Genomic DNA, 26,587 nt, shown 5'->3' with positions numbered 1-26,587 from the left:
CTTCCCTCTTCCTTCCTCCTTTATGCTGGCAATAATACAGATGATTTCACTAGAACTGAAGCTCCTATTTGGACCATGGGAGAGCCCGCTAAAGACAGTGGAATAAGAAGGGAGAAAGACCCTGAGTCCTTGATGCTTATGGAACTTCCATGACGGTGATGAACTACCTATGTTTGGACTTTTTATTTTTTATAATTTTTTTAATGTTTATTTACTTTTGAGAGAGAGACAGACAGACAGAGCACGAGTGGTGGAGGGGGCAGAGAGAGAGGGAGACACAGAATCCAAAGCAGGCTCCAGGCTCTGAGCTGTCAGCCCAGAGCTCAACGCAGTGCTCAAACTCATGAATTGTGAGACCATGACCTGAGCCGAGGTCAGACGTTCAACCGACTGAGCCACCCAGGCACCACTATGTTTGGACTTTTTAAAGTGACTGAGGAAGAGGAACAATCTTCTGTGGTAGGTAAGCTACCATTCTTCAGAGGATTTTCTGTTGCTTGCAGCTAAATGTAATCTTCGCTGATTCAAAGTCAAATCCCTTAGATTCTAAATCTCTATATCTTCCTTTTCTAAAATCCCCTAGAAAAACTCCTCCATACTTGCAGTCTCCAGGATCCTAGCCTCAGTCAGACCCCAAGAGGTTTTTCTTTCATTTCCCAAGAGAAGAACATCTCACCTCCCCAGTAACCAGGTTCCTGTCATTCCATCCACTCATTCATCCTCCTGATTTCAGGCTGTAGCTACCTGTCCTCATTCTCAAATTCTTCACCACAGATTTCACATGGCTGGTGGCAATGGCAGGACCACTCTGGAAGTCAGAATGGGAAGAAAATAAGCAATCACAGCCTAATCTTTCTTAGAGGAAGGGAAAGGGAGTTGTGGGGAGATCCATACATTAATTAAAATTAATAAATTTTACTGTATCACACAACTTTGGGGAAGCGAAATAATTAAGGGAAAATTTCAATGTTGAAAAGATACATTTTTCACACGTGCAAATAGCTTTGTAGAAAATGCATATTTTCCTGTGATTATTTCTTGTATTGAATAAGATAAATTGAAAAAATGAAAAATCATACAGCTCTTTGAGATGATATTTGAGAAAGAGCAATTCTGGAGCAGCATTTTAATTATTTTAGATCTTACACTTACATGGCATTTAAATGCATTACTTCTTTTTACATCCTAAACAACCCTAAAAGGTGAATATTATTATGACCCTCTATACACAGGAGAAAGCTGAGGCTCAGAGAAGTCAAATCCCTCACCCACGTTCCTATAATAGTCAAGCTATATTACTGTTCTCAAATATTGCCTGTCCCACACTATGGGAGGATTAGACCCTGTCACATCTTTGGCATCAGGCTTGGCAATGTGACTTGCTTGGGCCAATGAAATGTGAGTAGAGGTCCAGTGTCAGTTCCAAACATAAGTTTTGAGAGTGACTCTTCTACCTTCCTTTCCTTGCTATGAGGCCCGCCTGCCGGGGTAGAAGCTGATTCACTGAAAAAATATGTAGAGTTGAGCCACAACTGGTGGAGACTTAATCCGACCAAGAAATACCACTCTGTTTATTTACTCCTGTCAGACAGTTTAGACTAAGGTGACTGATGCGCAACGTGAGTGAGTGGAAAGCCTGGGTCTGAAAGCCCAGTGCACTCCATGCAGCATCTGCTTAGTGTTCCCTGGCATTTCAGCACAATCTAAAGAGCCGAAGGAATGGCCATAACTCTCCATTTCCTCCCTCCCCCATGGTGGGAATTTCTTCAGTCTACTTGAACCTGGCAACCTATTATCCCAGGCAGGTATTGATGTTCTCCCAAAGGGCCTGTTGTCAGGCCATTTAAGTGCAATTCAACACACAGGACTATTCTTGACTGGTGCCCAGGGCCCCTGAAGGCCCGGCTGCTACAGAACTCAGCTGGACAGTGGCTCTTCTGCCCACCAACGGGCTCTCACTCTCACTGCCATCAAACCCCAGCTCCCCACTCCACCGTGGTCAAATGCACTAGGAGAGTTTCCCTGGACACTTCCCTCTTCCCCTCTTCCCTGTTCGAATCCCTCAGCTTTGTAAAAGGAATAAAAGCTTTGAGATTAGGGGTGTCACTGCAGTTCCAAGACAGAAGGCTTTAGACAAGCCACAAGAAAAGGCTACTCATAGCTCACCTTTATTAAAAAAAGGGAGATCAATAGGTATCTTGTCAAGGTCCAACAAGGAAGGACAGCAATCATCACAGAGAAAGCTAACATTTAGGCCAGAGCTGTACCAGGACATCAACTGTGGCTGACATGGCTGCCAAGGAAACCCTGAGTTCCCCAGATTTCATGGCAAGGTTAAGAATCAGCTTGGTAGCTATGTGACAGGACCTTAGCGGCAGGAGGGGGGGGTCCCAGAAATCTGCTGGGTAGAACACAACTTGGTCATCCTCTCCAAGGCTGGTGTGGCTTGAGAAATGTGCATAATAGTTTGATTATATTTGTCACAGCAAATGCTCTCTTGCCAAAAGTGTTTATCCACCACCACCAAATACATGGATACGACAACTTGTGATGAGTTGAAACTGTGTAAGTTTTCCCATATCTTATTGTCAGTAGTAGTGTTTTTCATTGATATGAAAGAATATGGGGAAGTTTTAAATATCTACAAGGAAAAAAATTGTACTGGTTACAGTGCTTTTTAAGGAAACCTTCTTACTTTTTGGATTTTTTGGAGCCATTATGATTTTAGTAACCATCTTTAAAGTTTATTTAAAATCCCATTCCTTATAAGACCTATTATCAAAGTTTTAAGAGGAAACTCAGTGGAAAAAATATCTTTGCCACAGGGCAGATGATGTGAGGAAATGTGGATATATATTTCTGATATATTTTGTGGACCAGAAAGGATTTGTAAACTCACTAAGCACCTGTTCAACTAAGTGGAAGTCCCACCATTTTATTTGCCCCAATCCTACATCTGAAGAGGGTAAAGCTTGAGGGACAATGAGGAGGAATAGAAATTAGAACAGGGGATTACCCAACGATTCAAAGGAGGAACCTTCAAATAGTTTGCCAGATAGGTTTGACTTGCAGTAGAGAAGTGATTCCAAGGTCAGTTAGGGCTGTATTTTACTGTCTTTAGAACAAATATAATGTGTCTTGTAAATGGATCCATTTCTATGTTTACATATTCTGGTAAAGTCCTACATGTGTTTGTATGTGTGTGGGTGTGTGTTTCCCAAAAGCTAAGGGGAAAGGGGATTTTCCTCACTCTGGTGAAGCTAGCGGAAGAGATCTGTTTCTAGGGCCCATAAATCCCGCTGGCAACAGCTGTTCCAACTGGACAAACAGAGGAGGAGCTCAAAAGGAAGGAAGAATGGGAACAGCTGTTATAACTGATGCTATGCTCCTCCTCTCTCCCCACAGATTCCTTTTACTAGCTGTTCAAGTCTTCTTTTTCACTTTTTTACATGACATCTATCTTTTTTTTTTTAATGTTTATTTATTTTTCAGACAGAGACAGAGCATGAATGGGGGAGGGTCAGAGAGAGAGGGAGACACAGAATCTGAAACAGGCTCCAGGCTCTGAGCTGTCAGCACAGAGCCTGACACAGGGCTCGAACCCACGGACCGTGAGATCATGACCCAAGCCAAAGTCGGACGCTCAACCGACTGAGCCACCCAGGCACCCCTACATGACATCTATCTTAATACTCTTTCCCCAAATTCCTCATGGCTACTCCCTTACCTTCATCAGGTCTTGCCCAAATGTCAGCTTCTCATTGAGCCTTCTCTGCCCCTCCATTTATTATTTTTTACAAGTATTTATTTATTTATTTATTTATTTATTGTGTGTGTGTGTGTGACAGAGAGAGAGAGAGAGAGAGAGAGAGAGTGAGAGGGAGAGGCAGAGAGAGAGAGAGAGAGAGAGAGAGAGAGAGAGAATCTCAAGGAGGCTCCACTCTGCCAGCACAGAGCCCAACCCAGGACTCGATCCCATGAACGAAACTGTGAAATCATGACCTGAGCCAAAATCAAGAGTTGGATGCTCAACCAACTGATCCACCCAGGCAGCCCTCTGCCCCTCCACTTAAAAGTGCAGCCCTTCCCTCTCTAAACTAACATTCCCCATTCTCCCTTTCCACTTATTTTCTTGGTAGCACGATTTTATTCCTTTAAAATATAATATGTCATGCATACAAAGAGAATATAAAAGATATTTGTATATTATAAATCACACTAATAGAACAAACACCTACAGAGTTTACCACAACACAAGAATTTAACCATTTTAAATTCCCTGTTGTCTTCCTCACCATATTCCTGATGTGTAACCAGGAGAATGTTCATAGTAGTATACATCATTTAAGCCAAAACTGAAAACATCACAAATATCCATCAAAGAATGGATAAATGAACTATGATATATTCACCCAATAGAATACTCATCAGTGGAAATGAATGAACTATAGTTAAACACAACTGAGCATGGATAAATCTTAGAAACATAATGAGTGGAATAATTAAGTCCCAGAAGACCAAACAGAATATAAAATACCATTTATATAAAGCTCTAAAACAAGCAAAACAATGTTATTAACATGAATCTCCATAAATGTTAACACCATGGGACATATTCATCATCTTTATCTTAGCTAATTATTCAGATAAGACTCTTCCAACTTCAACATACATGTAAAATAATGTCTTCTCAATTCATGCCAATTTTAAACAATTTTAGTTCCCCAAATACAAAACTATATTTAACCTTCCAAGTTGGAAAATAGGAGTCAATCTTGACATCTTTTGTTTCTTGCCCACCATATAAAACTGATCACTTAAGGAAATTTTGCCTCTTCAATCTGGCCCCAATCTCCATCCAATTTCCCAGCTACCGTCTCCTTAAATCAGATCTTCAGCTTTGAATTCTAGATATTTAAGTTTCCTAACTCACGTACCCATTTCAGCCTATTCACAGTTTTTCTGTGAGTTATCCAGATGATTAAATTTTTTTGGTTTTTATTTCAATAAATCTCAAGTGAATTTAATATGAACACAATTGATTTATCAAACAGTCTGAAATTGGTGAGAGCTTAAACTTGACACTTTTATTTTTGTCTTCAATTGCCACATTCATTTGTGCCAGGATAAATTCTCCTTTTCAGTTACTTTCAAATGACTTCCAGGCCAGTCCATTTTTATCCAGTTAAAACTTCCTTTTCATAGAGTTCCCCACTCCCCTTTGCCCCCAGCTCACTCTGGTTTACCCCTGGCCTTAAGCCTGTAGGGCACAAAAGGGGGGATCCTCACCTTTATTTGAGTATGTCCACTACTTGGGTGAGAGTGGGTGGGTGGGGAAATCGGAGTTATGAAGAGATACTATTGGGTCCTATGAAAGGGTGATGTTGTGGTTTTCACTTGATTATACTAATGACCCACTCCCTCAACATGGCTGCAGTGCAGCTGATGCCTCTTTGGGGGACACAATGTATGTTCCCTTCAGGGCACACCGTGTTCTTGCAGGAGGGCTCATCTCACCATTCAGTTCTGGGTACAGGAGATCTGATCCAGCTCAGTGTATTGCAATCTCTTATTCAGTTACACCTGAAGCCAGCTCATACTGGCCAATTGTTAAACTTTCAGAAATTTTGGGAGCTGTTTATTAATCCATTGGTAGCTTGAAACCAGTCCTGGTGGGAGAACTCACACTACACTAATTGGTGAAAACTATAAACCAGTTCTATTTTCTTTTCTTTTGAAAAGCGAGCAGTCAAACATTTACTAGAATTTACTAAAATGTCCACAGCCTTCATCTCTCCCCAGTAATCTACTCCACAGCCTCTTGCTGCTGGAACCTCTTCATCCCAATCCTTTTGGGCGGGGTACTGACAACATGGTTAAAGCCTGCTATCGCACATAGTGTTCAAGTGACTCAGAGGAAAATCATGCACCCTTGCCACACCAAAGGGTGTGAGTGCCAACAACTGCACTGCTGGATGTTCACTCTTCCCCATCATCTCTCTCCAAATGTTTGCTCTTTCTGCTCAAACTAGGATAGGAGCAGTCTGAGCAATCAACTGCCTAAGGAGGCTTACAGCTCAAGAGAGAAATACTGATCCTCCCTTCTTAGAGCATTTACAATGTCTGGAAGCAATTCTCCTGGAGTCTCCTTTCCACTCGGAGAGGGGAGGGACTAACTTATCATACAAATAGCACTCCCAAGATCTTGTCTCCCTGATGATTTTCCTGGGGCAGCAGTCCTCAAACCTTCTATCTCAGGATTCTTTTACCCTCTTGAAAAATATTGAGGACTCCAAAGAGGTTTTTGTGGGTTATGTTTTGTGGGTTCCTAAAATGGAGGAATTTTTAAAACACATAAACACAGAAGCACACATTCTATTAGCCATCAGAGTGATGACATCATCTCATTTCATGTAGCCTCTAGAAATCTCTACTGTGTACATGAAAGAATAAGAGTGGAAAAGGCAAATAATGTCATGTATATATATACCTGTATACCTGTATACCTGTATATATATATATATATATATATATATATATATATATATATCTGTAATGTCATATATATATATATATATATATATATATATATATATATATATATATACCTGTAAATGCTTTGGCATTATTGACCCCTCAAATAAAGGTCTCCCCTCAACGGTTTCCCCTCAATGGTTGGGAGAAAATTCTCTATGAGCCTCTTGTGTTTCTGCAGGCCTTGCTAGCACAGGCACCAACTACCTTTGCTCACTACCTTTTTAAAGATGTTTGTATTGTGAACAACCTAGGAAAACTAAAGACGTTGTGTCCCTCCCAGTGTTTGCTCAGAAAAAAAGGGCACGTTTGATTTCTGTCAATTGTAATAAGGGTAATGTCTCTTTCTGGACTGTATACTGCTCTAGGCTATAGATTTAGGAATTTTCATCCATAACCACAGTCTAATTTTAGAACATATTCACCACTCCACAAAGAATTAGCATTACCCTCTATTCTTCCTTACTCCTCTTCAGCCCTGAATAAGGTTTTTTAAATGATTATATCCTCACATTTTTGGAATTTGACATCAACAAAAACTTCACTCACTTAAAAAGATGATAGGAAATTTAAAATCATTTATTTGCAACTAAAAAAATACTTCCAACAGCTGAATTTATAAAAAAAAATCTAGGGGCGTCTGGGTGGCTAGTGGGTTAGGTGTCAGGCTTTGGCTCAGGTCATGATCTCACAGTTCGTGGGTCCTAGCCCCGCATCGGGCTCTGTGCTGACAGCTCAGAGCCTGGAGCCTGCTTCGGATTCTGTGTCTCCCTCTCTCTCTGCCCCTCCCCCACTCACACTCTCTCGCTCTGAAAAACAAATAAAACATTTAAAAAAATTTTAAAGGCATTTTAGATACTATTGAATCTTTTCATTTTCCATTAATTATCTATTGCTAAGTAACAAATTATCCCTAAATTTGGTAGCTTACAACAATAATAAAAATATATAATCTCACATGACTGTGGCTCAGGAATTTAGGAATGGTTTGGCTGAGCATTTCTGCCTCAGGTCTTCCACGAGGTTGCAGTCAAGTTGTGAGTAAAGGCTATGATCATCTGAAGACTTGATCGGGGATGGAAGATGTTCTTCCAAAGTGGTTCAATCACATAGTTACTATGGTGGGGTGGAAAATGGCCCCCCAGAGATGTCCATGTCCTAAAACTCAGGATTTGTAAATATATTACCTTACATGGAAAAAAAGGACTTTACAGATGTGATTAAATTAAACATCTTAAAATGGAGAGGTGACACTGGATTATCCACGCAGCCCCAGTGTGATCACAGAATCTATGTAAAATGGAGGTAAAAGTATTAGGATGAATAGTAGAGGGGTGCCTGGCTGGCCCAATCGGTAGAGCATGTGACTCTTGATCTCAGGGTGAGTTTGAGCCCCACACTGAGCACAGAGATTATCGTAAAGAAAAAAAAAAAGATGAATAATAGTAGATGTGAAGACACAAGCAAGAGGCTGGAGCAATGCAAGAAAGGACTCATAAACCAAGGAATGTGGGGGGTCTTGAGAAGCCAAAAAAGGCAGGGAAAGATTTTTCCCATTTGAACCTCCTGAAGGAACCAGCCTTGCCAACACCTTGACTTTAGCCCGGAAGGACTGATTTTGGATTCATGACTTCTGCAACTGTAAGATAATAAATCTGTACTGTTTTAAGCCACTACATTCATAGTAATTTGTTATGGTAGCAATAGGAAATTAATTCAATTGGAAAGTTGGTGCTGGTTATTGGCAGGAAGCCTCATTTTTTTGCCACAAGGACATCTTCTTAGAGCTTCTTAAGTGCCCTCGTGACATGGTAACCAGTTTCTCCTAGAGCAAGTGATCCAAGCAATAACAAGATGGAAGCCACAATGCCTTTCACTATCCAGCTTCAAATATCACACTCTAATTTACATAAAATCCTACTGGTTACATAGGTGAGCCCTATCCAAGATGGGAGGGGAGACTATGTAGGGCATGAATTTGAGAAGCAAGAGTTACTAGGGTCCACCTTGGAAGCTGGCTAGCACACACAAGTATTTTAGATGATAATAAAACTCTAGAGAACCTTAAAAGAGAAGTCACCTTTGTCTAGTTTCTATGCCACTAAAGAGCACATCAGCCAGCAATGGCCAGATGACCAATATAGGTAAAGACAGAGATTGGGGGTGGGGGGCACCTGAGTGGCTCAGTCGGTTAAGTGTCCCACTTCAGCTCAGGTCATAATCTCGCAATTTGTGATCTCAAGCCCTGTGTCATGCTCCATGTGGTATGGATCCTGCTTTAGATTCTCTCTCTCTCCCTTTCTCTCTGCCCCTCCCCCACTTGTGTGCGTGCTCTCTCTCTCTCTCTCTCTCAATAATAAATTAATTAAATAAATAACGACAGAGATTGGGGCTTTTGGCTCACAGAGACATAGGCTGGCTTCTCTGACACTCCTCCTTCCCCTTCAACACTGACCTGGGCAATGATACTGTTGGGGCAATACTCCTTGGACACCCTCAATATGAATTCATCCAGCAATTCAGCGGACCTTGTCACAGTCTGGATCTCTGAAAGCAGAGCCTGAAACAAAGACTTACATTCAGATAGTTGATTTGGGGAATGAGTTCAGGTCAGGGCTTGGAAGAGTAAAAGCAAAAAAAGGAGAGAAAATCAATAAAAAGATGTCCTTAGACATTAGCCACCATTATGGTGAATGAAGTTCAATCCCACAGAATCTTCTGGGGACCCTTTTGAAATGCATTCAGAACGATGCCGGGTGATAAACATTGTAAGCATTGAACCATCAGTTCCCATGCCCTTGGTCAAAAACTACTTCATGGCCATTTATTTCCCACACCTCCAGGTTGCACATGTGGAGGTGTCAAGGTGATATTTACAGAACCCCAAAGCCATAGCAGCTGAGAAGCCCTGGGGCAGTAAGCCAGAGGCACACTGAAAAGTTGCAAGAAAGGTGCTGCTAGGTGTACTTGGGGAGGCTGGTAAGTCTGTGTGGAAATTGGTCACCACAACAGAGACTGACAAAGTGGACTGAGAAGATTTGTAGTGCTCCACTAATGGTGCTCCATATTCACTCTTTGTCTAGGATGGAAAATCTGCAATTGGCTAGGGAAATAGATAAGTATATGCCTAGATGGCAAAGAGCCACCTTGGCCATTCTGAACATGCAATATGGTGGCAGAGTAACACATGCTATATGTTTCTTCCTGGGAACCTTATGGCACTCTGTCTTCCATGGGAAAGGAGAAAGCAAAGTCTTTTTGCCATTTCCTAAGTCCCAAATGGCGTACCTGATGCCTAACAGGAAGCCCTCTAAAATGGGAGTTCCTTACCATCCATTTGTCCTCAGCTTGGAAACCTAATTGCCAATTTTAAAGCCTAAGAAAAACCATCTCAATCGTTATTCTATTGATAAGCATATTCTAGATCACCCAGATGACTACCATATAAACAAACAAGAAAAAGATTCTTTTTTAATGTTCACTGTGTTTGCGTTTGATAAGATCAATTATCATAACCTGTGGTAAGTTTAAAAAGTAGCTAAAAAAACTCTTCAACATTCTTCCCATCAAGACATCAAGACATGGGATCAATGTCCCCTCCCCCTGAATCTGAGAGGACTTGTGGCTCATTGTAACCATAGAACACAGTGGAAATGACCCTTGTGTGACTCCTGAAGCTTGGTCAGAAAATGTGAGGCAAGTTCTACTTTGTGAGCTGGGACACTTGGGAGCCCTGGGCTGCCACGTAAGAAGCCTGACTCTCCCGAGGGTCCCATGCTGTGAGGAAGTTGAGACTGCCTGCAAAGGCCTATGTTGAAGCTCCAGTCAACCACCAGGCATCGACTACCAGAGTGAACACATTGAGTTACCTCCGCCCTTGAGTCTTCTCAGCTGAGTCCCAGATACCATGTGGATAAGACAAGTCATTCCCACCGTGTTCAGCCTGAATTCCTGACTCAAAATCCACAAAGCATAATAAAATGGTTATTTCAGCAGCTCAGTCTTGAGGGAGACTTAATACATTAAAAGGAGGTCAAATAACTTCACAGCATGTTGTATAGGTGAAAGACACACAACAGTTTGAGCAGCAAAAAGAAGTAAAAGAATTGAATCATCTTAAAAGGTATTATAGGGTGCGTCTGGGTGGCTCAGGCAGTTAAGCGTCCCACTGTGGCTCAAGTCATGATCTCACAGTTCATGAGTTCAAGCCCCGCATCAGGCTCCATGCTGACAGCTCAGAGCCTGGAGCCTGCTTTGGTTCTGTGTCTCCCTCTCTCTCTGCCCCTCTCCTTCTCACAATCTTTTTCTCTCGCTGTCTCTCAAAAATAAATAAGCATTAAAAATTTGTTTTTTTAAATAAAAAAAAACAAGAGGTATTATAGGCATAGGGAACTCTTTCATGATTATTAAAATTCATTCTTTTCATGAATTTATTTCAGCAAAACATAATCTTTCACATTAAGTTAATGTTAATTTGAATTTTAGAATTCATATGGTTTTGTTTTTATTTAATATGTAAATTCATTTGGATTCTTTAGTTGTTTAATAAACTATAAGCAAAAGGAATTTATATATAACTAGTTAAAGTTGGTATATTATAGGATACATATTATAATAAAAATAATTTAAGTCAACTCTGAAAAATCATTTTCATTAAAAGGATTCATGTAATAATCAGATTTGCAAAAGATTGCTTTATATTGTTATCAGCTACCTTCTACTTAAAAACCACCAAAACAACCTATTGCCTGTTGCCTTTGGATTAAATACAAACCCCTTCATTAAAAAAACACAAGATCCTTCCCAATCCACCTCAAAAATCTGTCTTTATCTCTTCCCTCCCTTCATTCATTTGCCCTATGTTGGAGCCACCTCCAACTTCTCCCCAATCTCCTCAGGAACTCCTACCCTTCCTTAAAGACTCACTTCAACTGCCACTTCCTCTGTGAAGTCTTTACAGATTCAGAGGATTCCTTTCTCTATGTTCCCACAATGTATCAGTCCAGGCCTGGCAGAAAACGGGTGGTACATTCAAATGGGTAACATTTCCTGACAGAAACAAAACATTTCTTGAATTGACACAAGAAAACCTTACCATTAGCTCTGACGTTTGGTCAACAGATGCAGGCAGCCCACTGTGGAAGGAGCAAGAGATTCAATGCCTCACCTCATGTTTATCCTTTCCTCCGATCTGCTGCCAGGGTCCTGTTGGCTGAACCCAATAAGAAGCCAAAGGACAAAGAAACCCACTGATACAGTAGTCTATCCAGATCAGCCTCCCCAGGAAAAGGCAAGGTGGAGAAGGATGGAGGGTGGCAATGGGCGAGAAGGGAACACAAGACATCCAAGCTCTTTATTTATATGTGAATGATGTTCTGTTGCAATAACCTGTTTTCATGAGTGCTTTCCCACTGGACTCTGACCATGACATCATTACCTCCTTATTCTCTGCACTTGGCAAAGGATGTGGACAGAGCAGTCTCTTAATACGTGTTTATTGAATAATGAATTGATAAGGGAATGACATAGCTGAGAACACTGGGAGCATAACTGGTGTTCTTGAATATTTTTCAATTTTTATTTAAAAATTTTTTCTCTACAGTTGTTTTATTCCTATCATTTGGAATACACCCTCCCTCTTTTTTCTGTAATAAGCTCTTGTGTTATTTTTTTCCTAAGCAAAGCAGCTATTTGTATTGTATTTTCGTTTATTTGCATTTTGTTACTGAGATTTTAGTTCTTTAAGCCAGTTAGGATTATATCTTATAATAAAGCTCATTTTAATCTGTTTTATTTGTGTGTATATGATTGTAGAGCAATTTAATTTATAAAATAGGACACATTTATGGCACATGGCTTAAAATTTTCCCTTCAGTTTTGTTCTGATTTCCTAGATTTCTTTACACTATTTGTATGGATCTTGTCAATCAAATTTTATTCCGTATAAGAGATTAATAGAGGAATGCTACATTATAAGCCTTCCAGTTTCCTTGAATGATTTTTAGTATTCTGTAACACTTTTTTGTAATTAAGATTTAAATACCCAATCCCTCAAGACTTGCCATACAGAGAGCTGTCAATCAAAGAATTGGCAGGCTCTATGATCCGCATGATGAAGTCTTTATCCCTACTCTCTGATGCCTTCAAGACCAGCTTTTGCGAGCTGATCCTTCATTTCACATGTCTTAGAACTCACTCACACTTCTTATGCTTGGAAATGTAACACACAAAGTGACAACGTAATCCACAGCTAATAAGTTAGCGGCTATAAAAATGAACATTCACATAAACTTGCCAAGCATGGAGGATGGAGGTGTTACACCGTACTCGTGTATATATGTCTGCCAGGGCAATAGTACATATGCCTTTGGAGATGCTTCTAAGTTATGCAGAGAAGCCGACAATAATTCTTGAACTTTGTCGTCAGGATCCAGTTTCATTTAAGAGCCAAACCAACAGCATCAAAACACTTGGCCATGATCAGCCACAATCCAGCCGGTGAAGAACACATATAAAACTAGCCCTTGGGTTGCAAATTTTGTGGAAATAAGGCTATCTGAGCTGACTCTGTTGTGTCTTAGTTTGGGATACACGCTTTCACTGAAAAAATAATAGCAACGAGGGAGTTCTTGGATCTATTTTCTGCATATCTTTTAACTCCTTTCAGAGTCAAGTAAAATGAATAATCACTATTATTGCTTAGAGAAAGATTTTGATATTAAATTTATATCATTATTCTGAGTATAAAAATATAATTCTAGTGTTTTAAATTTTACATTCAAAATTTAAATGTTTAGGTTTATTCCGTTACAATTAATACTTAAATTAATGCATAATAAAATTTAACAGTGGCCTAAGATTTGAACCCCACACCATAAAACTGAGTTTTGCCCATTGAAATCTAATTTTAAATTTACCTATCCTACACAATAAGATAGGGTATTTGATGTACGATGCTTTAAACATTTATAAATTCTTGATTATATACATCTTGTTTTAATGTATTATGTTTCTGAACATTGGTTTTTTAAAAAAATTTAATGCTTATTTATTTTTGAGAGACAGACAGGCAGACAGACAGAGTGTGAGCAGGGGAGGGGCAGAGAGAGGGAGACACAGAATCCGAAGCAGGCTCCACGCTCTGAGATGTCAGTACAGAGCCCTGCACGGGGCTTGAACTCACGAACCATGAAATCTTGACCTGAGCCAAAGCCAGCCAGTTTAAATGACTGAGCCACCCAGGTGCCCCATTGCGAACTTGTTTTTAATAAATGAATAAACTCTCTTAATGTCTTCTCAATAGGACTTTTTAATTTTTATCATTTTTATTTTTTATGTTTATTTGTTTTTTGAGAAAGAGAGAGAAAGAGAGAGAGAATGAGTGGGGGAAGGGCAGAGAGAGAGGGAGACGCAGAATCTGAAGCAGGCTCCAGGCACTGAGCTGTCAGCACAGAGCCCGCTGACATGGGGCTTGAACTCATAAACTGTGAGATCATAACCTGAGCCAAAGTCAGAGGCTTAACCGATGGAGCCACCCAGGTGCCCCTCTCAATATGACTTTTTAAAATTGTGTGAACTTGTAATCACATATGTGAGGGAAGAGCATCTTGAGTCCACTGGAAAGGTGAGCAGAGATTTGTGTTAAGTGGAAGCAGAGTTGCTTATTGGCAGAGGAAGGAAGCCAACACATGCCTGTTATAGCACATGTTTAATGGATCTTATTTTAGAACTTACAAGAACCCTAAGAGGTAGACATCTCTTATCCCTATACTGATTCATATAGTAAATCTCAGGAGAGTTGGATAAATCACCCTAATGCATGGGGCTGGGAAATTGTAAAGCCGGGATACAAATTCAGATGATTTTAAAGGTTTGTTCTTTTTATTATCCCGCCTAGTCTTTCAGCGCACAGAAAATAAAATAGACTATAAGTTTTTCAAGAATAGGAGCTCTGCCCAAAGCAGCATGTATGCGTGCACTCACCAAGCATACATTTGGGGTCTACTCTGAACCAAGTTTTGTGCTAGGCCCTGAGAATACAAGGGTGAAGAAGAGAAGCAAGGACAGTCCCCATCCTTGAGGAGCTTACAGACTAGAGAGGGTTTCAGAAAAACAGAGACTACGATAATCAGTATGATCAGAGCCATAGGGAGAGAAAAGTGAAGGTGCTCTATAAATTCAGATTTTCAGGATTTGGCAAGGTGAGTTGGAGGAAACAGCCTCCAAGCAGAGACTTTGCAAACAAGCATTGTTTGTTTGGGTGCAGGAAACCAGGGATGCTACCGGAAAGAGAGTTCCTGGAAGGGGATACTGAGTGAGAAAAGGCCTGAAACAAAGAACAAGGTCACACTGAGAAGGTGGCAGGAATGGTGGAGATGAAAGGAGATATTGCAAAGGAATTTACAGACAATGCTCAAAGGATTGGAAACAATAGGACCACACTCACAATTGAGGACAATGTCTCTGGGCAGAGTATAGAGATCCAACAGAGGGGTAAGGAGACCAAGGAGCAGGGAGGGCACTAGAAGTCAGAAAGCCACTAGGAGAAGTGGTGGTGGCCTTCACTAAGAAGTGGTCCTGGGGACTGGGAGGTGGGAGAGCTGAGTCTGGAGACTGATGTGAGGGAGGAAAAGCACACTGGGACTGTCCACAAGCTTTCTTAAGTTTCTCAAGAATATTGACAGAAAGCCCTAAAACAATTAATACAGCTCAAATCCCAACACACAGAATTTCATAGAACACAACTATAAATTGATACTCCCCATTGACGCAAATGGAGACTTCCGTGGAATATTACTCAGCCATAAAAATAATGAGATCTTGCCATTTGCAACAACATGGGTGGACCTAGAGACTACGATGCTAAGTGAAATAAGGCAGGCAGAGAAAAACAAATACCACATGATTTCGCTCATATGTGGAATTTAAGACACAAAACAAATGAGCAAACAAAGAAAAAAAAGAGACAAACAAAAAACAGACTCTTAAATGCAGAGCATATACTGGTGGTTGCAGGGCGGGGGGAGATAAATTAAGGGGATTAAGACTACATTTAACTTGATGAGCACTGGAAATGTATAGAATTGTGGAATCATTATATGGTACACCTGAAACTGACATAACATTGTATATTAATTAGACTTGAATTAAAAATAAATTTTTTAAAAAGACAGTTCTCCTGAGCTCTAAAGTATAACTCTTCCTTTAAAAATCTTAAATTGCAGCATCCAGAGGGAAAATCTCTGATAATAAAGTACTCAAGCATTTTAAGGCATTTATCTTTAATGGGATTAGAAGTCTTAATCTACCTTCTTGGAATTAATAGGAGAGCAGGAATTCTTTTCCTCTAGTCCAGATGCAGTTGTTCTATGATTTTGCATTTTCTGGCTGTCCACAGAAAAAGATTTGTTCCATGATTAGTGAGCCTGTTAGGTTCCTCCTTATGTTTATGCTGCACGGTGTTATCAGATACTCATTAGCTTCTTTATTAAGACCGTCTATTAGATGCACACAAACTGAAGAAGAGCATCAGCTCTTTTGCATAATTTTGAGTTGTGAATTATTCCTGTATTCTGTGTACTGGGACAAAAATATAATGGAGAGGCGTTACATTCGGACAGAATTTTTTCAACCCAAAAACGTTTCTTGGAATTCGCATCATAACGGTAAATTAAAATTTTTACTGGTCATTTTTGATTAATTTTGTGTTAGCACTATTTATTCATACAGAGCAGTTTAAAAATGTAAAGAATTTCTTATTGAAATACATAGTCTTCAGTGAGGTAAAGGAAGATTTCTTACATCTCCCAACACAGTTCACCTCTGACTCAAACAACACACTAGTCATTTCATAAAATGTATTGACGTTAGGGTTGAGAGTAAATTAATATATTTTTTATAAGTTATGAGACTGATATTTAATTAGTGGGCTCAAAATAAAACAATTGTGTCTTCTTTCATCAAGTCCTGGTATATTATAGTATGGAACATGGTATCATGTTTCCATGTTGCAGCAGTATCTAAAACGATATTTGAACTTATCTTAAGTTTTTCTTAATAGCAATATGTTACTATTCCAATATCAATTTTATATTTGACACACGTATAAAATGTATTATTTTATGAATAAACCTTAAACATATCAGGTTGTACTATATTAAATTGTCATGCGTAGGTCAAAAATAGTCAAGGATCAGGATTACCACATGGTTCAAATCTAACCTTTACATACCTGTTTTCGTATCCCTTTGCATTATTAGCAACGGCCGCCCAGTCATTAAGTGAATGCCTAAAAGAAATAACATTTATATGACATATATTCCATTAACCACTAGTTAAAAGTACTTGACCCATACATAAGCCTTAACTGCCCACAGGGATGACTGGGTAGAAAAAAAGGTCCAGGAATCTGATCCTATGTATATTTGAGTTAAGCTTATGATTTTCACTAAAATAATAAAGAGTTGTTTGTTTTTTAGTAAATTCTGTGCTCGAATAAAACTTCAAAGGGAAATTTCTAAACATAAATGACCTACTTACTAAGCATTGCCTTTCAAAACAATAGAGAGGATGGATAGTTACTGAAGACTGTCTACCAGCTATGCTTTCAATAGAGAATAGGAAAAAACAGAGGCTATTCTTGGGAAAACAGGAAGATCGTGGACTTTAATTGGAAAACCTGGTTTGCCTGAGCAGTTTTATTTCACTTCCCTCAAAAGTGAGAATGCCTTGGTCGTTCCTCTCTCAAAGCAGCTGTATGGCCTAGAGAGGACAGCAGGACGTTCGGGGAAGAGGTGAGGCACGTTGCATTCTAGAGCCTCTGAGATCCAGGAAGGAACTTAGAGCTGTCAAGTGGAGGTCTCTGTAGGGCCGAGGGCTGTCATGTTTCACCACTAGAGATAGCATATCAGGAGTTGCACAAAATTATTGGGTAGAAAGAAATTCTTGCCATTTGTACCTTTTATGAATTATATTTATATAAAATTCTACTTGTGTTTAGCAATATAAGTATCTTAAATTTTTGCATTCGCTCTTCCATATGTGCATTCTTAGTTCCTGAAAACCCTGAGAAAGAAAAAGAAAGGTTATAAATAGGAATTAGAAGATCTGATACCTGCCCATGAAGTGTGTACATTCGTGGGTGGAAAAGATGAACCTACATGAAAGAGTTAGAGTATACACCTTAGTACAACACAGGTGTCCTCCTCCCTCAGGGCATTAGTCATGACAATACATTTCTGTAGCGCCTCCCTTCCCAGGAGCCCAAGCAACAGCCTGCAGGACAAACTGCCAAACAAGATACTCCTCATGATCCTTGGAAGCCAGTGACTCCATCTGGGAAACCAATTCAGTCTCTTCTTTCTAATCATAAGCCCCTCGGACTTGGGTCCTACCTAACCTTTGTCACGGTGGGGCAATACCTCAGGAGTCCTGGGAGGAAAATTAAATAATGCTGGTAAAAAAAGAATACCAATGACAACTCCACTCCCATTTATGGAGACTACCCCCTGCTCTTTAGAAGTGTTTTACTTAACTCGCCACACCTCTTAAATCTTTAAATACTCTTGTAAAGCACTGCTCCAAAAAGACAATGAGGCAGAGCCTGAGTAGGCAACTCGCCCACACTCTGTCTACTGTACCAATGTGCGTCTGTCCAGTGTTAGCTACCAAATAAGCCAGAGAGTGGAACAAAGAATGTTTGTTTGCATGACCGCAAAATTCTAACCCGCCCCCTACCCCCACCCTACCCAAAGTTTTCAAAGTTTCTAGAGAGATTCTGCAATGCAGTTTAAAAATCTACTGGGACTTTAAATCTATGGAAAAAGAAAATTGCCCAAATGTACCACCTCCTACCCGGGAAACATTCCCATTACTTGTGCACCCCCTTCCCCTCTGGCTGGGTTACGCACCACTCGAGGGTACTGTTTTATAACAGTCTGCTGCAGCCCAGGCTGTCTTTCCCCTAGATAAGTTGTCTTCTCCCCACTGTCTCAGCTTAAGATTATTGCATGTACATTCCTTTCCTCCTGTGAACATCTGTTCCACATCCTTCAGACTGGAACCCATTCATGCACAGACCTTCGGGGCACTGGAATATTGACCCACAGCTTTTTCCTCTCGCAACTATTTTTAGCCTTATAGTTTGTATTTTTCAACACTCCAGTCATTTTCATGCCTCTACTTAGTCTCCTCATTTCTCCATGTTGTGTAATATTCCTTTGAGTTATCTTTTTCCAAGGAACTCAAAGAACTCGATGATTCAGCCCTCTGCCCACATACCCACATGAGGAAGGAGGCTCTCCTCCCTGCTTATCTGAGGCACAAAATTGTTTTGGCTCCAGTGCAGCTCTGTTTTTCCAGCTGTCAAGCAGCAGCTGACCAGATTTTTTTTTTATCCACACTGAAAACTGACATGCAGCAAAGTGCGTTATGGCTGGTGGGGTGGATACAGGGTCTCAAAAAAGCACAGAAGCAAAATAGAATCTTGGAACTCAGAGTGGCAATGAACCTATGCAGAGAGGCAAGCTTGACAATTTTATTATGTGCTAGGTACCAGGCCAGCTGCTAGGAATAAACAGAATAAAACCCAGCCCTTGGCCCCTCAGAAGGGAAGGACACAAATGAATTAGCATTTATTCATTCAGTGTGTCTGTAAACACATTATGAGCAGCTATTACATGCCAGAATTTATTCTAGGCCCTGAGAGTACATCAGTGAATAACATAGACAAAATCCTTGGAGATGACTGGATGCAAAAAAAAGCATCGGATATAATTATATGGACTGGAGTCAGACCTCTTGGGTTCGAATCCTGGCTGTGTAATACTGGGAGGAATGTTTGCCTTTCTGTGCGTCGTCTGTGCAGTAGGAACGGTAACAGTACCCACCGCATAGAATTATTAGGAAGATCATAGGAGCTAATACATGTCAAGAACTTAGCAGAATGTCTAGTACCTAGCATGGGGACCATAGTCTTACATATTATTACATTAGATAATATGAAAATTAATAAAAGGAAGTCTTATTTAGAATGGAGTCAGAAGGCTGGCAGGGGTAGTTTTCACGCTCCACCACTCCTCCGCAACTGCAGACCCAACAGGAAAGGATGCGCCTTGCACGTACGTGGTTACTACTTTACTATCCCAGCAAGCCCAAGATAGGCTCCCACCCCACTCCCCTCGACAGCCCAGCCAATGAGAGACTGCTGCAACTCAGCCAATGAAGAGCCACTATACTTTGAACTCCTGGTTTACGCCAATAGGTTTTTTGTATGCAAAAGCCCCTCCCAACACCTCCCCCTTACTCTACGAAAGAGCCTGTCTCTCCTTGGTTCTACAGGTTTGCCTATGCTTTTGCCATAGTTTGCCTGTCTCCAATTGCAATTCTTTGCTATTCCCAAATAAACCCATTTTTGCTGGTAAATTAACAGGCAGGGCATTTTTTTTTTTTTTAGATTAACAGTAATTACATTACAGAGTGAGAGAATTTTGTTAAAAAGAGGTGAGGCATGAAGCGCTCAGGGAGCATAGAAGCAAAGTACCTCACTTAGGAGGGGGGTTCGGTGGACAAACTTAGAGGAGCTCCCACCGAAGTCCAGTCCATAAGATTAAGAGCTAATCCAATGAAAAACAGGGGGAGTGGAGTACGAGGCAGAGGAAACATTGTGCGTGATGATTTGGAAGCGAAGGAGAGAGCAGCGATGCTTGGAAGTGCACCTAATTTAGCATAGGTGGGGGAGGTTGGGAGAAGCGGTTAAGAGCGGAGATCAGATCATGACAAGGAACTCCAGCTTTATCCTTCAGCAGGAGAAGCCATTAACTGTAAACAGGAAAGTGACAGAGCTGCACTGAGCGAAAGCACAAGAGAAGCCAGTCAGAGGAGACAGCTGCAGTGAACTGGATGGGAAGAGAGGAAGGCCCGAACTCACGTGAAGGTTTTGAGCTTAGAGGGGTGTGGACAAATAGCAGAGACAGGGAAGAGGCTGATGTGTAGCGTCCGAATGAGGGGACATCAAGGAAGACTTGTGGCTTTCTGGCTTGGGCAGTGTGGCAGGTGACGCCTCTCCCTGAGGTGGCGCCTGATGGAGAAGGATCAAACTTGGTGTGTGGGGGCCCACGGGGGAGTGAGTGTGGCTAGCGCCAGCAATAATTAATAATTAAATTACTGTTGGCTAAATTGCCTCTGATAGGCTTCTGAGTGATCCAGGCTGAGCCATCCAGGAGCTCAGATCCAGCAGAGAGATCCCTGCTAAAGAGATATGTGGAGAAATCATCAACATTTTGGAAAGCTCTGGGAGTAGCTGAAGTTACTCATTTATTATCTCATTAAATCTCCACAACTCTGTGAAGTAGGTTAGAAAAAGACCCACGGGCATATAATAATTGGATGACAGACCCAGGCTTGTCTGACTTTAAAATCTTCACTCTTTCCTCTTCTCCACACTGCCTTCTGGGTGGTATGTCGAACGTCTGGAAGAAGCAGTTGTTTCTGTGTTTCATGGTTTTGGTACGTTGCTGATTTCATTCCAGCCCAACCCTGCTGTAGTTTCTGGAAATACAAATATTAATAAAACTTGTCTGCCACAGCCAAAGCAAGGTACAAGAGACAGAAAGACAACAGGTCGTTTCAATATAATATGGTAAGGGCAGTGGCAGCGGTATGCACAGAGTACATTTGCCACAACTTTCGAGAATCAGGAAGAGTTCTGGCCTCAAAAGTCCTAATAAAAGTGCACGTCCAATCAAATCCATTCCTTGGAATAGATGGAGTATGAAAGTGGAGAAAGGGGTGGAGAGGTGGGACCTTTGCCCGAGAGAACTTGTTTGGAGGAGTTATTATGCCAGGGGATACTTGGCATAGACGGGATCGTGAAAAGAGAAAAGAGCAAGACCTGAGTGGGAAATGGAAGGAAGAGCCCCTAGGGGACTCTCACACTCTAAATATCAGATCCACAGCTCAGTGCATTCACGTGGCCTCTGGGAATTCTAATATCCTCCCTCAGCCTCCCCCCCCCAAAAAAAATTCTTTTGGGGGACCAGTAAAGCCGTCGTCTCTGGAATTTGGTCTTGGATTTTGCTAGCAAGCTTGGATGGATTAGCAATGTAAACTCCATTTGTAAACACTGTGATCTCCATGATGGGCCTGACTTGTTCACTATGATATTCCCAGTACACTGCCTGACAAGGTAGCAGGCAGTAAGTATGAACCTTGATTGGATTAAAGCTAAATGTAAATTAATAGTTAGTTACACTCAGAAAATTAATAAGGTTTTTAAAAATATATATTGCATTTTACATAATAGATTTACCGTGTTGAAATTTTTTGTTCTTCCTAGTAGAAGCCAGAGCCCTGAGTTGCCCATTGAAGAACGTCTGATTAAGTTATTTTCTCATTATTCATGGCCATCATCTAGTTTCCACCAAAAGACTTTGGGTGGTCTTTGCAACGTTACTTATAACCACATGACCTGATTTAGAATCAATCTTCTGTTAAAAAGGACACCACAAACCCAAAATGGAGCCACATAGGCCAAATCACCAAACCAAGGCTTCATACCTAATCTAATTGCAATTCCAAACTCCCCAGAAATGTAGTCTTCATGGGACAATCAGGAATGTTCTGGTCAGCACCAATCGGGTAATCTGTCTCATGGACTCGCCATCACGAAAAGGAAATTGAGGTGATCCACCTAATAAGATCCCCTGCCATTGCCCCAAGGAAAGGTTACCTTACCTGGAACAATCCTCTTCTTCTTTTGCGAATAACTTCCTTATCCCACCCTCCTTCCTACAAAGACCTTCCGTTATGTACAACTTCTTAGAGCTCCCTTTACCTACTAGACGGGATGCTGCCCGATTGATGAATTGTTTAATAAAGCCAATTGGATCCTCCACTTTACTCAATTAATTCCAACCAAATTAATAATCCACCGTTTCTTGTGAAATCTCTTATAGTTTGTCTGCCAACATGTTAATGCTAATACATTGGTGGATATGACAGAAAATCTTAACTAGAAAGAGATAAACATTTGTAATGAAATCCTCAAGGAGTCACTTGAACACTGAGCCTTTTCCTAGGCCCCAGCAAAGTCAAAGTTAACATGTAAGTATTCAACAAACTCAGTAATCATGTATTTTTCTATATAAGACTCCTACTGAATAACTTATCTTAATTTTTTAGCACTTGCTTCTATTTCCAAGCATCTTTGAATATTATAACTGCTATCGTCAAATGGCCACAAAATGTGGACACATCATTTAAATTATTAAGATACTGATGCTAATAAAGGACAAGAGAAATGATGTATAACTGTCTTTGGGGTGGTCGAAGAAAACAAACATCAAGATGTGCATGCTGCTGAGATGCTGGAATAGAACAGTGAGAGAATTATTATTTATGGTATCTTTTTATTCATGTAATGTCTTCCATGGCTATATCTTCATTCCATATTATGGAAATAAAACAAAGACCATCCAAATAGGAACAATCAAAAGCTATGTTTTCAGAGCTTAATAGTGTAAGGGAGTCAGCCACCATCACTTGGCATTTGGGCCCAAGGCAGGCAGGGGAGTGGGAGTGCGTTATAGGTTAAAAAAAAACAAAACAAAACAGGAGGTCTTCAAGTGCGCCCTGATTGGAGAATATTGGCATGGGAAAACAGGAAGAAGTCTGACTAGAAACAGAATATCTTGTAAGATTAGGTTGGGGAGCATATTAATCTTTTTCTGGTTAGTTCCAAGTTAGCGGGGGAAGCTGGCAGTCATTGACCAAGTCCTGACCAAGGTAGCTGTAGAGGCTGTAAGTCAGAATCCAATTGTCATATATGATCTGGTCATTATCTACCTGCATATGGAGTTTCTCAGCATTAAGATTTCAGAGGTTAGCTTTCCTAGAATGAACTCAGTACATCTATCATATGCTGGAACCAGTGCTCCAAAGGAGTAAAGATATTCTGCTGATACGGAGTAATTGCCACATTGGTGTTGAAACTGTGTTAAATATACAGCAAGCATTCTCACTGAGGACAATTTTGTTCCAAGGGAATGATTCTTGGGGGGCTATATATATATGTATATATATTTATATTTATATTTATATTTATATTTATATTTATATTTATATTTATATTTATATTTATATTTATATTTATGTTTATGTTTATGTTTATATTTATATATTTATATTTATTGCTATTTCTTTCCTTACATTATAGCAACCACTACCTACCCAGCCCATCCACTCCACCACTAACTCCAGCCTCATAAACATGTATCAACAGCATCACATCTACCACATGTTTAAAGCTTGAAAAACACTAAGGAGGAGATGTCATCATAGCCACAGCCACTTTGTGAGAATATGGTTCTAATGATCTTGAACACATTTTCCCATAAAGTCTCCTTAAGTCAGTCTTCTTAGTAACTTAATAGAAGCAAATTCTCCCAATGAAAAAACCCACGGAATATCCAGATGGCACCAGTGAAAGAAAAACACAGAAGTCTTCTCCCCCTTGGGCTGGTGTCTGGTCTAAAAAGTAGCAAAAGGCCTTTCCTGAGCACTAAGTGGGACAAGAACCCCTTATTTGGTATTACTCATAATTGGGGCAAAGCAAATGCCCCAAACCACAGCTGGGAAACAGTTTTTAGAGAGTTATAGTTAAGTAAAAATCAATGTGATTAAATTCTTTTATGATAAGCTTCACAAAGAGAAGCACCTTCCCAATTAATTTTGCAACATCAAGTGTATTGCCCCTCATCCTGTCTCTGATTCTTCTTTCTCTCATCCATCCAGCACATACTACTGCCTGATTCTCACAGCTGAAGTTCAAATATGAACTTGAACTGGTTCCTTTCCCCAGCAAAAACTTTCAGTGGCTCCCTAGTATATGCTGAATATTGAATTTAAGACCAAAGAATATTCGACAACTGACCTTTATTTCCCAGTACTCTCTAGAATACCCTATATCCTGGCGAAACTAAACTAATAGATTTTGCCTGAAGATCCTCCAACTTTCTCATTCAGCCTTTGCGTGCAGTTGTTCTTTGGCCTAAAATTTCTTTCCATATATCTGAATCCACAGAATTATCCAGCCAGCTTTCTATCTTTTATACATCTCTTGGTAGGATTGAATTTTGTTGTAAATAGGTTCTATTTAGGATACAACCAGAATAATCTTCCAAACTATGGTTGGCAGGAAAAACAGAAACAGATGGGATCAATGTTGAAGGTAACCTGTAAAGTGAGTTGTGATCTGGATTTTAAAGGAGGTGAGGTGTGAGGTTTGGTTTGGGCAGCAGGAGTCCATTCCCAGATAAGTGGGGCAGATTACATGGGGAATAGGTATCCACTGAGCAAAAGAACAAATAAAAACCTTTGTACTTACTTTACTTATGCTCTAAAGCCAAGACCAAGGAGGAGAATCTGCTCAGCTCCCTCACCACTCCCTCTGCCCTGGCCCAGCCTCTCTCTTTCCCTTCTTTCTACTTGTGAGATCCCCCTTCTTCCATGCCTCTGGTTCCAACCCCCAAGAACACAGAGAAAGATTTTAGATATTTTTTCTTCATTTATCATTTCATATTTTCATTTTTTCAATACTTACTACGCATGTGTTCTGAGCATTTCACGAGACCCTGGAAAATGAAGGACCAAAGAATATTATAAAAGCATAAATGGAACATTTCCAATCTTTATCAGAAGATGATTAGCAAATAATACACACTATCACCATGTTGGGTTGTTTATTTCGTTATTTTTCATTTGGGCCCTCCCATTTACTCTTTGCCTTATCTTCCCTGCCCATTGCCTTATGAGTCTGACCCCTACAGATAGCATGCTCTATTATCCAGATTTCTCTGCCCTCTGGCATTAGTTGCTTTCAGCCAGTAGGAGGTACCAGCAAGATATTAAAGAGAAGTAGGAGAAAGTTACCAAAGTATTTATTCCTTCTGCTTTTCATCTATGTTGTGCTGTAATCTCACATTGGTTCCATCTTTGCAGGGCAACAGCTCACTCTAGGTGACCCCACCTCCAAGACTGAGGGTTCTTAAAAGGGGTTGTTCCCATAAACAGCTACAAGGATAACATGGTAACCAGAGTTTCACCTGCAATGATGGTGGTTCATTTATCATGAGGTACTTAAGAATGAAGTAGATGGACAGCATTCTAAACTATGGCTTGATTTAAGCAATCAGAAAAATTCTAGATCTGTGGCAGAAATCTCACTTAAGTTGCCGTAATAGAAATTCATAGCCTCTTAAGTTTCCAGACTCAAACTATTTCATTCTCAAACCAGAATGCCATGTTTAAAATGAAGGCCAGGGGCGCTTGGGTGGCTCAGTCAGTTAAGCACCTGACTTTGGGTCAGGTCATAATCTCAAGGTTTGTGGGTTCAAGCCCCATGTCAGACTCTGTGCTAACAGCTCAGAGCCTGCAGCCTGCTTTGGATTTTGTGTCTTCCTCTCTCTCTGCCCCTCCCCCCCACTCATGCTCGCTCGCGCTCTCTCTCTCTCTCTCTCTCTCTCTCTCACAAAAATAAATAAAAATGTTTAAAATTTTAAAAAATAAATAAAATAAACATTAAAAAGTAAAACAAAATAAAATAAAATGAAAGTCAGATCTTTTTGAGGCAGGAGCCTGCAGTTGCCACACTAACTTAAATCTTCTTCCAAGTTTCCCTCAGGAAGACACGTGACATAAAGTTAAGTTGGAAAGTGACCTGTGAAAAGGGACATGCTCAGACCTCCCGGGAGTTATTAAATACTAGCCCTAGGTTTATACTCATTTCTATAGGGTTAAAACACCATTATGGTCCAGTGGTATATTAATTTCCTATTGCTGCTGTAAGAAATGACTACAGAGGCACCTGGGTGGCTCAGTTGGTTAATCGTCAGACTCCTGATTTTGACTCAGGTCATGATCTCTCTGTGAGTTCAAACTCTGCATCAAGCTCTGTGCTGACCGCTGGGAGTCCGCTTGGATTCTCTCTTTCCTTTTCTCCCTGCCCCGCCCCCCCAATAAACAAATAAACATTAAAAAAAAAAAAAAGAAATCACTA

General features: G+C 40.4%; 1 protein-coding gene and 1 long non-coding RNA gene across 2 annotated transcripts in view; one reads left to right on the top strand and one right to left on the bottom strand.

Annotated features, from left to right (window-relative positions):
* LOC102901482 overlaps positions 1-26,587 on the bottom strand; it is a 43,966-nt gene that overhangs the window by 12,487 nt on the left and 4,892 nt on the right. The window contains exons 2-6 of the long non-coding RNA XR_002744815.2: positions 25,133-25,163; positions 20,929-21,081; positions 16,766-16,822; positions 15,843-16,113; positions 677-808 (exon numbers count right to left, since the gene is read on the bottom strand). This is a non-coding gene — a long non-coding RNA (uncharacterized LOC102901482). The remainder of the gene's footprint in view (positions 1-676; positions 809-15,842; positions 16,114-16,765; positions 16,823-20,928; positions 21,082-25,132; positions 25,164-26,587) is intronic.
* DPP4 (dipeptidyl peptidase 4) overlaps positions 346-26,587 on the top strand; it is a 108,666-nt gene continuing 82,424 nt past the window's right edge. Inside the window, exon 1 of the mRNA XM_019835951.2 lies at positions 346-463. Within this exon, the coding sequence (XP_019691510.1) occupies positions 412-463 (52 nt within the window). The 5' untranslated portion in view covers positions 346-411. The remainder of the gene's footprint in view (positions 464-26,587) is intronic.

Source organism: Felis catus, chromosome C1 (genome assembly GCF_018350175.1).
Source record: "Felis catus isolate Fca126 chromosome C1, F.catus_Fca126_mat1.0, whole genome shotgun sequence".
NCBI classification, from domain to species: domain Eukaryota; kingdom Metazoa; phylum Chordata; class Mammalia; order Carnivora; family Felidae; genus Felis; species Felis catus.
Note: the sequence above shows the minus strand (reverse complement) of the source record. Positions and strands in the feature narration are given on the sequence as shown.